Source organism: Cicer arietinum, chromosome 5 (assembly GCF_000331145.2).
Source record: "Cicer arietinum cultivar CDC Frontier isolate Library 1 chromosome 5, Cicar.CDCFrontier_v2.0, whole genome shotgun sequence".
NCBI classification, from domain to species: domain Eukaryota; kingdom Viridiplantae; phylum Streptophyta; class Magnoliopsida; order Fabales; family Fabaceae; genus Cicer; species Cicer arietinum.
Window position 1 is genome coordinate 6285018 of NC_021164.2, and position 12850 is coordinate 6297867.

At 29.4% G+C, this 12850-nt stretch overlaps 2 protein-coding genes across 2 annotated transcripts; both read left to right on the top strand.

Moving 5' to 3' along the window:
- The first annotated feature begins 277 nt into the window (after positions 1-277).
- On the top strand, positions 278-2134 carry LOC101494681 (uncharacterized). The gene has a single exon (XM_004516523.4). The coding sequence runs from the start codon at positions 543-545 to the stop codon at positions 1773-1775; it is 1233 nt and encodes a 410-aa protein (XP_004516580.1). The 5' UTR covers positions 278-542; the 3' UTR covers positions 1776-2134.
- A 5054-nt stretch (positions 2135-7188) lies between these two features.
- Positions 7189-8946, top strand: LOC101494373 (small ribosomal subunit protein eS19x). Its single transcript, XM_004516522.3, has 4 exons — positions 7189-7360; positions 8085-8175; positions 8281-8464; positions 8721-8946. The coding sequence occupies exons 1-4, from the start codon at positions 7277-7279 to the stop codon at positions 8791-8793; spliced, it is 432 nt and encodes a 143-aa protein (XP_004516579.1). The 5' UTR covers positions 7189-7276; the 3' UTR covers positions 8794-8946.
- The last annotated feature ends 3904 nt before the right edge of the window (positions 8947-12850 follow it).

The following is a 12850-nucleotide window of genomic DNA, read 5'->3' on the forward strand; positions in this document are numbered from 1 at the left end:
TCACAATATCTTATTATTTAGTTATCACATGACATGATATCATGTTCATGGAACAAGTCATTATGAATAAATATCATGTTCTTCAAAACATACCTTTTATGTATAAAGAATATATTTTTGAATGAACACAAGAAAAAAAAATTTAAATTAAAAGAATTACAAAGAAATTAAAAATCTAATATTTAAAAAAATGTGTAGGTTACCAAGATAATCCACAATCCGTCTAAGTTCGGATTCGTAGTATTCTATTAAAATAGAGTTTCTTTTATCTTTGTATAAAGAAACTCGCAGTCCATTAGAGCCGACCCTAAATGGGTGGGTCGGGTAGACCAGGTCTACGTGTATAGGGAGCCGTTTCCCATCTAACGGCAAGTGCGAGCGTTTCTTTCTTCCTTTCCCTCTTCAATCCCCAACGGTCACAAAATCTCTCTCTCCCAAATACAAATATTTTCCTCCTTCAGCCTTTCTCTTCACTTCTTCAACTCAACCAAAAAAAAAGAATCACATTCTTGAAAAATCCCAAAAAAAAAAGAAAAACAACCATGAACAACAACAACGCTCTTCATTACTTCTCAGAACAAAACAACAACACACAAGTTCACGTGTGGAACAACGCAGCATTCGACGGTGAGGATTTCGCGATGAAGACGTGTTCTCTTTCTTCATCATCCGATTCCATCAAAGAGAATTTAAGCCCAACCGCACTCAACATTATTCCCTCTTCAAAAAAAACCCTAATTCCACTTAAGAACCAAAAAAACATCGACGAAGAAATCGCTGAAATCGAATTCGAAATTGAGCGTTTAACTTCAAAGCTGAAATCACTTCGTCTCGAAAAAAACGAACGGAAAATCGCTTCTGAAAAGCGCGTCAGCTTCGGCGGTGGAAGGATCATAGCCGCTAAGTTCATGGAACCGAAGAAACACGCCGTCGTTTTAAATACAGTAAACGAAGACACTCCGAAACGAAACGGCGTCGTTTTCAACACACCGAAAAAAAACGGCGTCGTTTTAAAAGATGAAACTCCGAAGAGTAAAATTAACTGGAGGCGAGGGATGAGTTTAGGACCGGTGGAGATCGCCGGTAAAATAATACCGCCGGCGATTACACCGGCGACATTGAATCGGCGGAAATCGTGTTTCGGAAAACCGCAAGAAAATTGTAGTTTAGATCCGGTGAAGGTCGTCGGTAAAATAATACCGCCGTCGATAACTCCGGCAACGGTTAATCGTCGGAAATCGTGTTTCGTGAAGCCGCAAGAAAGTTTTGAAGAACAGAGAAGAAAAACGATTTGTAAAGCGAATTCAGTTGCTGCAATTGGATCAATTAAGAGTTTGAAGAAGAAAGAGGAAGAGATTGTTGAAATTCAACCTAAGAAATTGTTTGAAGGTGAGAAATCGGTGAAAAAGGCGACGAAACAAGGTAGGGTTGTTGCGAGCCGTTATAATTCCGGTGGTGGTGTTGATTTTAGGAAGAGATCGTTTTGTGAGAATAATAATAATAAGGGTTTAGGGAGTGAAATTAGGGTTAAGAAAAGATGGGAGATTCCAATTGAGGAAGTTGATGTGAGTGGTTTTGTTTTGTTGCCTAAGATTTCGACTTTGAGGTATGTTGATGATGAGTGTGCAAGAGATTCTGGTGCTGCTAAAAGAGTTGCTGAATTGAATGGAAAAAAGTCTTATTTTTGTGATGAAGATAATGTGATTTTGGAGGAACAAGAAGGTTCTGTTTGTCAGGTTTTGAATTTTGCTGATGATGATGAAGAACAAGGGTAATCTTGGAATTTATGGTTTTTTAATAGGGTTGTTTGGAAGTGGCTAAGTTCTGCTTGATTCTTTTGTTTTTTTAGGTGAAATTAAGTGTATGTTTGGATTGAATGCGATTTTGACGGAATCACGATGTGTCAATGTTATTATTGACAATAAGCTTCAACATAATAACCGTGATTTTGAAAAATTAGTTATTAGTCCAAACATGCACTAAAAAAATTTATGATTGTATCGATTCGATTGTTTTTAAATGTTTTGAAATAATGCTAGGATAAACAAACATTTTTTCTTGGTTTGTAATTGTATATTGTTTTTGTTTGTTCTATAATAATATGCATTGAGAGAGTTTCTCATTCTAGTACTCATTCTGATTCTTCTTTCTTAGAAGATTGTAATTTTGTTTTTTTTTTTTTTTTGTTGCTAATTTGAATATTTGGTGAAGATGATTGTGGTGAACAAAAGTAATACTAATAAGATTAATCAATGTTTTAAAGATTCTGATGGAATTAATGTTGTGGTTGTGGAATTTTCTAAGTTCTGTTTGGAGTCAAACTAAATGAGGTGAAAAAATTTGTCCTGGTTTAGATTTACTTTTTGATTGTATATAAGTTCCAAAAGGAGAGCATAACATCTCTCTTGCTTGATTGTTGTATGTTATTTGTGATTTATATGATATATGCTAATAATATATGCAATGAGAGAGTGTATTACTATTTTATAATATATAAGTTCATTTAGATGTTGATTTGCTTTGTTAATAAGATATTCTGCTTTACACTTTTTGTATTGGTGAGTTAGTGAATTGTAATTGTTTGTGAATGGAATGGAGCTTTGGTCAAGAAAGGATACAAAACTACTTTCAAATATTTAACTTTTTAAGTAAAAAGTAGAGGACAATCTTTAAATGAAATTATGTAAAGGTGTGGCCTTTTTTAATATGGTGGTGACATTGACAAATTAGAACTCAATTTTAATGTCGAGGACGTTGAGGTAGCTAATGTTGAAGTAGCTAATTTGAATGACATTAAAAAATTAGAACTCAATTTTTTAATATGTTTGTGCAAAAGTTGTTGACTAGGCGTTTTTTAATATTCAAAATAAGTTCATTATTTTATTTAATATTTAAATAAATAAATTTCTAAAAAGAAAAAAAAATACATAAAATCATCTTCATCTCAATCTTAAAATCCAAAATTACTAAGTTACTCAATAATTTTCCTAATAAAAAATCAACAAAAACAAAATGTCAGATAAAAAAAGAAGATGAATTTTTCAACAACAATTAAAGTTTAATATGAAGGAGATGAAATTTTCCAACAACGATTTTTTTGTCTGAAAGATTGTTGTGTATGTTTTTCTATCTAACTTGAATGTGCCAATGGAACTATGAACAAATAGGCAAGGTGATAATGCTTAATTTTATTTATTCTCAAATTTAATTAAAATGTTGGTGGTTAGAAGAGAAGGATAGAGAAGTATTTGAATTCTTTGAAATGAGGAAAGTTTATGAGTTTGAAAGAAAGATAATATATAATTGAAGATTGAATATTTAGATTTGTTGGGATTAATTTTTTTAGGTTTTGAAGTATAAAAAAATAGTTAGGTTCGTGGTTGAAGATGATTTTTTTGATTGTGGTTGAGATGAGTTTGTAGCTGTTTAGATTCTTAGTCAATGATGAAAAAGACGAAGATTTATAGGTAATAATTAATTAAAAAAACTTAATTAATTAAGTGAATTAATAAAATCATTTTTCTTATGAATATATAAAATGTACATATTGAACAATATTTAATCCAACCAGTAATATGTAAATAAAATTTTAATAATTTATTAGTATTTTATTAGCAGTATTTACACGATTATTATGTGTTATGTTACTAAAAAATAATCATTTTAACAAAAAAAATTTACATAAACTAAAATTAAAATAATTCGTATCTATAGAAATCAAAATCATACTTAAGTCTTTAAAATTACTATTCTCCAAATACCATAGCAACACTAAACACATCAACAGTCTCACGTGTAGTTGTATAATAACCAGCAAAATACTTGAATGTTCATACGACCACACATGTTTATATTTTTTTTTAAGATAATCTTTTGTTGTAAATGTAATATTTGAAATTTAAGAAAAATATTCAATTAACTTTATAAAAACATTATAGAAAAATGTAAATAATATTGTTTGATATATTATTCTAATTTAAGAACATAATCTAATGTTAAATATGAATCTAATTTTAAAAACAAAATTAATGACAAATATTAATCTTTCGTATGATTTATATATTAAATTATAATTAAAATACGTTAACAACAAATTTTTAAATACATATTTTTAATAGATTATTTCATTGGTTAAAATTGATATATATTCTAGAAAATATGTGAATTTCAATCAATAAAAAAGAATATATTAAATTTTATATATTAAAAAATATATTATTAACACTCATCTAATAATTAACAAGGACGGACCTACGTCAATGTCTCTGCTGTCCCTTCCAGGATTTTCTAATTTTTTGTTATCACACATATGTTACTTCTTTATAGTTACAAATAAAATTATAATACTATAGTTTTTTTTAATATTTATTTATAAAGAAAAATATTCATTTAATTTTATAAAATAAATTATAGAAAAACGTTAATAGTATTGTTTGATATACTTTTTTTGGTTTAAATATAATTATTGCCATTTAATTTTTTACCTAATATTCGTTTTAACCTTATATTTTTTTTATTCATTTGTATTTTACAAGTGATGTAGTTAGTCTTTTTCACCGCAATTTTTTCAAACAATTGAATAATTATTGTTACGAACTATTGAGATTATATCTTGAATTAGTTGTAAAGTTAACTGTGCAATTTTAATAAAAATGAAATAAAAATACAGTAAACATTGATAAATATTATTCATTTCAAATAGTTTACACATATATGAAAAACTTTTTCAAATGCAAGTCTATTATTGAGTTAAATTGATGTTTTTTAGAAAGAATATTATACTAAATACATATTGACAATTGTTAGAAGAAATTTCAATGATCACGTGTTGTTATAATTTTTGTTGTGATTGTGACAATGACTAAAATACATCACTTATAAAAGATAAATGATCAAAATAAAGATAAAAGACCAAAATGAATTATAATAATTGGTGAAAAATATTTGTTTCGGGTATAATTTATACAATTGTTATAGTTAGTTATTATAATGTTTTCAAATTAAAAAATGGAAGACATTTAAGAGACATATACTAATGCAATACATATCTCTTTTAAATTAATCAATTCGTGAAATATAATCTTTGAACTCATTGACCAATGAAAAATATTTATTTTGTGTATATTTTATATTGTAAATTATAATTATTATATTATAATCAATAATTCATGAAAAATCCTATTGCTATCTAACATAACAATGAAAAAAGAGTCTCATGTGTAACAATCCCCAACATTGTTACTCGCGATTTTTTTACCTCCTTTTCCACCCTTGGACATTAGCGATATTTTCCTTTTTAAGAAAATTGAACCCGAGACTTAGGGGTTAAATCAACAGTTCATTAGTCCTCCGTGCCAAATGAATGAACCGATTTATAGCTAAATTATTATTGAAAATGGATGAACTCTTGAATTAACCCTTAGGTCACATGTTCAATTTCCACATAAGATAAAATCTCGTTAAATTTTCTATAGAAGACAAAATCTCGCTAAATTTTCATCGGTGGAAAAGGAGAAAGTGAGAAGATGATGAATACGTTTAATTGGTAGTGAGAATGAAGAATGGATCAATCGTTGTCGTAACTCTAGGTCCTGAACAGACCAACAACCCAACGTCTATTTTTTATTTGTTTTAAAGAGTATTATAGTGTCCAAAAAATACTACTAAGATATAAAAGTTTCCTTAACACTATATAACCCATAAACAAAACAAAAAGTCAACAATCCAAAAACATATTTTAGGAAGAAAAAAAAAAGGTTCAAATTTGTTGACAAAAAAAAATTGATTCAAATTTTCAATACTATTGATGTTATTTACATTTTTTTTTTGGTTTTATGTTTATGATATTATTAACAATTTAAATAAATAAAATATTTTCTTTTGAGTTTTTAGTGTTTTTTTATTTGATGTCCAATTTTTAAAATTAAAATACAGTCTCCAATACATTTGAGACAACTCTAATTCCATATTTAATTCTTGCATAAGGCAAATCTCGCTCCAATAATTAAAAAAAATATAAAAATTTTGTTTCGTGTATAATGTATACATTAAATTATAATTATTATATTATAATATTACTCAACTTTTTTATCTAAAAGATATTTATAAGAGATACACTATTATTGTAAGATATAATTCTATTTTGATATGTGAAAGACACCACGTGTGATTTATATAGAAAATTGTCATCTGATAGACTGATAGAAATGCAAATATTCGTCGATAATCAATTGCGGCCTCCATAGTTCCTACCTTTTTACATGCTTTTAGGATATGGAGATGCAATTTGTTAAGAGGTTGGGTAAGTGGGCTACTCATTTAATGGCTAGGTTAACCATTTTTGAGTCCAATAGAATTTGATTGGATGATTTTCTAGTTTCTTTGTTGGGCTAGTCCGTTTTAGACGATTGTCCTTAGTGCTATATGAGGTATAATTGTTTTAAAAAATATTGTAAGTTGATTTGAAAAGTATTATATGTAATTATTTTATAATAATAATAATTTAATCATTTAAATATAATATATATTATATTATTTTATTATGAAGTGTGTATAAACATATAACATAATAAAATAATGTTGTATTTATTATTATGTATGTATTAAATATATAATAATATATTTTTTATTTATCATATTACTATTATATCTTATCTTTATTCGTTCTTATATCATATCTTGTTTTTATTCGACGATACATATCAAATGGACCTTTACAAATCAATCAAGTGATTCAGACTTTAAGTGATTAATGAATTTCAATAATTATTAAACTTTATTAACCTCTCGATCGAATTCTGAATTACCAGAGTTCTTACAACTTTATTTAACTCTTTATATAAAATAAAAATGACCCTCTCTATTTAATTAAAATTGAATTTATAAAAAAATTAATTAAATAAAACTGTAAATCGAATAAAAATAAAAAGTATTTTAAAATATAAATTTAAAATTAAACGGAAAAAACTCTCTATTTAATTAAAATTGAATTTATAAAAAATTAATTAAATAAAATTGTAAACCGGAATAAAAATAAAAAGTATTTAAAAAATAAATTTAAAATTAAACGGAAAACAGAAATATAAAAAAAAGAGACGGAATGGGCCTAAACCTAAAAATAAGAGGATCCATATCCAATTAGATATTGGGTCGGGTCAAAATTTCTCAACAAAAACCCCAACACCAACACATTTCAGAAACCCTAATTCAGTTCTGCGTGTCTCTGAGCGAGTTTGTGTGAGCGAGAGAGACAGAGAGAGAGAGAGAGGCCGCAACCATGGCAACTGCAAGGACTGTCAAGGATGTTTCCCCACATGAGTTTGTCACAGCTTACTCTGCTCATCTCAAGCGATCTGGCAAGGTTAATCATTCAACCAAAAATCCTCTCAACTTATCAATTTTGCATATAATTGGTTTTAAAGTTCGAATTTTTCGTTCTGGTTTTGTGTTATTAGGGCTGAGTTTGATTCGTTTTGACTTTGATTTACGAATTGTGTTCATCTGGTTCACGAGATTCTTTTTAATTTTTTATATTTTTTGATAATTTATTTATCAGTTGTCATGCCTTAATGTTTAGATTTGTGTTTTTATGTTTTAGATTATTTGTTTTGTGTTGGGTTTGGTTAATGTTTGTCACTTGATCTACTTTCTTATGTCGTCTCGTTGAATTTGGTTGTTTCTTTACCTAGGTATTACTTGTTTGTCTTATCTTTGAATTTAATTTATGCATTGGATTGAATAATAAATAGATTATGGTTGTAGTGAGGGAATAGATGGTGGTTTGTTTAAGGGATTTAAGTAACTATTTGGTAGAATCCTATAGAATATTGTGGTGTGATTTTTATCTTGTTAGTTTAGTTTTTGATGTATACAAGCCCTTTTGTTCATGGTAATTAAACTTTGATGTTTTCTGAATTATTTGGTACTGTTTTCAATTTGATTTTTTCAATGAAGCGATTGTATGTAGTTGTGATGTTCTTTTTGATGTTTTGTTGTCAGTATACTAAGTTAAAAAATAGTTTTTGGGTCTTTATTCTAATTCTAATATATTTTCTTTGTTTTTCTTATTTTGATTCGATGGACAGATGGAGCTTCCTGAATGGACAGATATTGTGAAGACTGCAAGGTTTAAGGAGTTGGCTCCCTATGATCCCGACTGGTACTATGTTAGAGCTGGTGAGTTCTTTTTGTGTGTTATTGTGCATAAATGAAACTACTGAAGAAACCCTGTTTGGTTGTTTATTGTTGAATATTTCAATGGTATGTTTGTTTGTGATTTAGCTTCAATGGCAAGAAAGATCTACTTGAGGGGAGGACTTGGTGTTGGTGCTTTCCAGAGGATTTATGGTGGGAGCCAGAGGAACGGTAGTCGGCCACCTCATTTCTGCAAGAGCAGTGGTTCCATTGCTCGTCATATTCTTCAACAGTTGCAGAACATGAACATCATTGAAATGGATACCAAGGGGTAAGAACTCGTTCATCTTGATATGCTGCTATATTTTACGTATGTATTGAACAGTCAATAGAATAGTAGTGATAGATTAGTCAAATCTGCAACAATGTATTTTAATATGTTTGGTTGTGTGTTTTGGTGACATTTAGTGATAGTCATAGTTGATGTATTTAGCATACATTGTGACCTGACATTTGCTTAGAAATAGTTATATTACTCTTAATCAGCTTGTGAGTAACTTGGTAACATTGCCTTTTCTTTACCTCAGTGGCAGGAAAATTACTTCCAGCGGCCGAAGGGATCTTGACCAAGTTGCCGGACGTATTGTGGTTGCACCTTGATTTGTAGAATCACTTCCAGCTGTCACAAACTTATTTATTTTGTCTGTGTTGGAGAGATGTGAGGATAACAGATTATGTGCAATTTTGATTTTAGTATCAAGTGTTTTTTATGTATTGGACGTATTCAATGCTATGTTGCTTTTTAGTCTTTTAGATGGTATTGTCACATTTAATTTTATTTTACTGAGTTTTTTGGATTTTCACCCTGAACATTCTTGTTCCTCAAAGTCTTGTTTACTTACGAAATGAAACTATTAAGTTTTAAATTACATAAACGATTTTTATGGGTTTGCTGTTAGATTAATATTTAGTTATTATATGTATAATATCAACATTGTGAATAAGTAATTAAACATTTTGAATGTTCTTAAGGTAATTTTGTGTGTATTCAATTGTCTTTCACTCATGCTTTCTGCTGATTTGAATTACTGTTATGTATTTTTTAAGGATATGAGACTCTTAAAATTAATTTGAAGCAATTTATTTCAGAGTTAGTATTATAAGTCACCACTCGAAAATTAATGGTGGATATTAGATAAGTCATTGTGATTACTTCATATATTATGAAGATGACAAATTCTTGGACAAGGTTGAAACAATGGTTAATGAAATAACATCCTTCGTGATAAAATCACTAACCTTAACCTTAAAATTATTGAGAAGATTAGAAGAAATGTTTAGGACAGATACCAAATGATGACCAGCCCATAACTCAGTCCAAAAGTTTGCCTCTCTACTAGGGATGGGCAAAAAAACCAAAAACTGAAGTGATTTATAGAACTGAACCGAACCAAACCATTTTTAAACTAAACCGGTTAAAAAATTTAAAAACTAAAATTTATTTTAAAATCAGTTTTTTTAACTGAACTGATTTTAAAGAAAATAGGTGCCCTTTAACTAGATTTAGTTTTAATTCTATCAAAACCTCAAAATCTCAAAACCCTAAAATCAAAATCAAAACCTTAAAATTGAAATGAAGCTTATGGCCGCCGTCGTTCGCTGTCGCCGCCGCCGCAAATAGAAAGGTCATCTCTTCTCTCTTCGTTCATCGCCCTCTGTCTTCTCTATTTGCACAATGATCGCACAACAATCGTCTTCTCACTTCACACAACGACCGCACAACAATCGTCTTCTCTCTTCGCACAACGATCACACTTCGTTTTTCTCTCTTCGTGGGTCATCTCTTCTCTCTTCGCTTTCGCTGTTTCACCATTTTGGTTCTTCATTATTTTGGTTGATGATTTTGCTTGTCTGATAACCTTTTGAGTGAGTTCATGCTTTTCCCGTGTATTTTATTTCTACCATGATTACTACTTTTGATTGTTTTTTCTGGTATTGTTTCATTGATTATTTGTTCTTTTATGCTGATTTTTTCAAACATCGTGGCTATTTTTTGAAGGAAGAAAGGGTTTTGTTTGTCAAAATTTTGTGAATTTTTAGAGGTGTGTGAGATTGCTTTTCATGTGGATCTTGCACTGTAGATTTAAAATTGTGAGACTCTTGGCTTGCTTTCACTCTTCTTGTTTCATCCTTTTTATGGTTATTAAGCCTAGATAAACATCACATTGTATCAAATATATATGGTTATTAAGCCTAGATAAATATCTGAAACCTCACTGTTTTAACCAAGAACAATTCAAATAGGATGTAACATATAAACGTATAATATATGATAATTGATACCAAACTAAGGACCTTTGTTTTGAAAAAGTCCATAGTCAAATCTTAAGTCAACCTAGTTGTTCAGTTTATGAAGAATCATTAATAAATGTACAGCATATTCAGATTAAAGAATCATTATATTTGTAAGCTTATGAAGGACTTTTTATGTGTGATATCAGGCTATCTGCATGTCAGATTACAGAAAGCCACAACATTACTATGATCTGCTAAGAAGATAAAAAGGAAGAATAGTAGCAGTAGCACATTGTTTCCAGCTAAAGGAAAGCCTTCATTGTAGTGTGTTTGAGCTAGTGGGCTTTTTTCTTTCTTTTTTCCTTTTGGTGGATTGGATTTCATCCATTATTAGTACAAAACTTGATGTCTTTGATAGTGGTTTCAATTTTTGGATTTTTTATTCAATTCCATCAGCGTTTAAATTAGATTTTGGTATTCAATATCACTTGTGAATGCATGCCTTTTTTTTCCAAATTCTTCTGGGCAAAAAGTGAAAATGTGTAAACAATTTCAATTTTGAGAATCGGTTCGGTTTGGAATATTAAACCGGTTCACTGGTTTATAGAACCGGTTCGGTTCAGTTTTTTCTGAACTGAAAACCAGTTCGGTTTGGTTTTCAAGCATAACTGAATTTTGCCCACCCCTATTGCAAATGCTAAGTGGATTAGTGTTGCTTCAGACCAAGGCCTTCCAATGAATTGAAGACCAATAGGCAAACCCAATTTATCATACTCAACCTGTGAAGTTTGAAGCATATATAACATATAAAGTACACTATTATAACATATATAACTTATTTTGAATTTGGGGAAATGTGTGAAAACATGAAATTAATTTGTTGCCATCACTACAAATACATTAATGAGTAACTCCCCAACAATATAAATTCAAATTCAGATCAGTTTCATAAAACCAGAGTTTCTGTTATTATGTAACTCTATTTGATTTCATTGAGTATTATAAATTGAGCCTGAAAGATATGCTGCTGACAGAAAACAACTGTTTTAAGAATTTGGAGTTTTTCAAATTATGTTGCCATGTTGAATTTTTGTATGAATTATTTCTTAGATTAGTTGTGACTGGATCAAAGTTTGGTAGATATAGATCTATTGGATGAGCTAATCAAACTAAATACTAAATGCTAAATGGTTTTTTGAACTGAACAACTAGGTTGACTTGAGATTTGACTACGGACTTTTTCAAAACAAAGGTCCTTAGTTTGGTATCAATTATCATATATTATACATTTATATGCTACATCCTATTTGAATTGTTCTTGGTTAAAATAGTGAGGTTTCAGATATTTATCTAGGCTTAATAACCATATATATTTAATACAATGTGATGTTTATCTAGGCTTAATAACCATAAAAAGGATGAAACAAGAAGAGTGAAAGCAAGTCAGGAGTCTCACAATTTTAAATCTACAGTGCAAGATCCACATGAAAAGCAATCTCACACACCTCCAAAAATTCACAAAATTTTGACAAACAAAACCCTTTCTTCCTTCAAAAAATAGCTACGATGTTTGAAAAAATCAGCATAAAAGAACAAATAATCAATGAAACAATACCAGAAAAAACAATCAAAAGTAGTAATCATGGTAGAAATAAAATACACGGGAAAAGCATGAACTCACTCAAAAGGTTATCAGACAAGCAAAATCATCAACCAAAATAATGATGAACCAAAATGGTGAAATAGCGAAAGCGAAGAGAGAAGAGATGACTCACGAAGAGAGAAAAACGAAGTGCGATCCTTGTGCGAAGAGAGAAGACGATTGTTGTGCGGTCGTTGTGCGAAGAGAGAAGACGATTGTTGTGCGAATAGAGAAGACAGAGGGCAATGAACGAAGAGAGAAGATATGACCTTTCTATTTGCGGCGGCGGCGACGGCGAATGACGGCGGCCATAAGCTTCATTTCAATTTTAGGGTTTTGAGATTTTGAGGTTTTGGAAGAATTAAAACTAAATTTGGTTACAGGGCACCTATTTTCTTTAAAATCAGTTCAGTTAAAAAAACTGATTTTAAAATAAAGTTTGGTTTTTTATTTTTTTAACCGGTTTAGTTTAAAAATGGTTTGGTTCAGTTCAGTTCTATAAATCAATTCAGTTTTTGGTTTTTTTGCCATCCCTAATTTGCAATGCAGGTAAACATTTCTTTCGTTGTATTGAATATACACTAGTACAATATTGGTCATTTTCTTTTATATCATTCAAATAATTTTTCTTGTGTTCTGTTTTATATTATTATTATTTTTTTTTTATAATTGTGCATGTAATAATAAATGTACAACATATTCAGATTAAAGAATCATTATATTTGTAAGCTTATGAAGAACTTTTTATGTGTGATATCAGGCTATCTGCATGTCAGATTA

Excerpts from the sequence above, each read along its gene's own strand:
- LOC101494373 (XM_004516522.3), top strand. The coding sequence starts at position 7,277 with ATGGCAACTGCAAGGACTGTCAAGGATGTTTCCCCACATGAGTTTGTC. Across the intron at positions 8,176-8,280 it reads CTGGTACTATGTTAGAGCTG|CTTCAATGGCAAGAAAGATC; the intron begins GTGAGTTCTTTT and ends TTTGTGATTTAG. Across the intron at positions 8,465-8,720 it reads ATTGAAATGGATACCAAGGG|TGGCAGGAAAATTACTTCCA; the intron begins GTAAGAACTCGT and ends TCTTTACCTCAG.
- LOC101494681 (XM_004516523.4), top strand. The coding sequence starts at position 543 with ATGAACAACAACAACGCTCTTCATTACTTCTCAGAACAAAACAACAAC.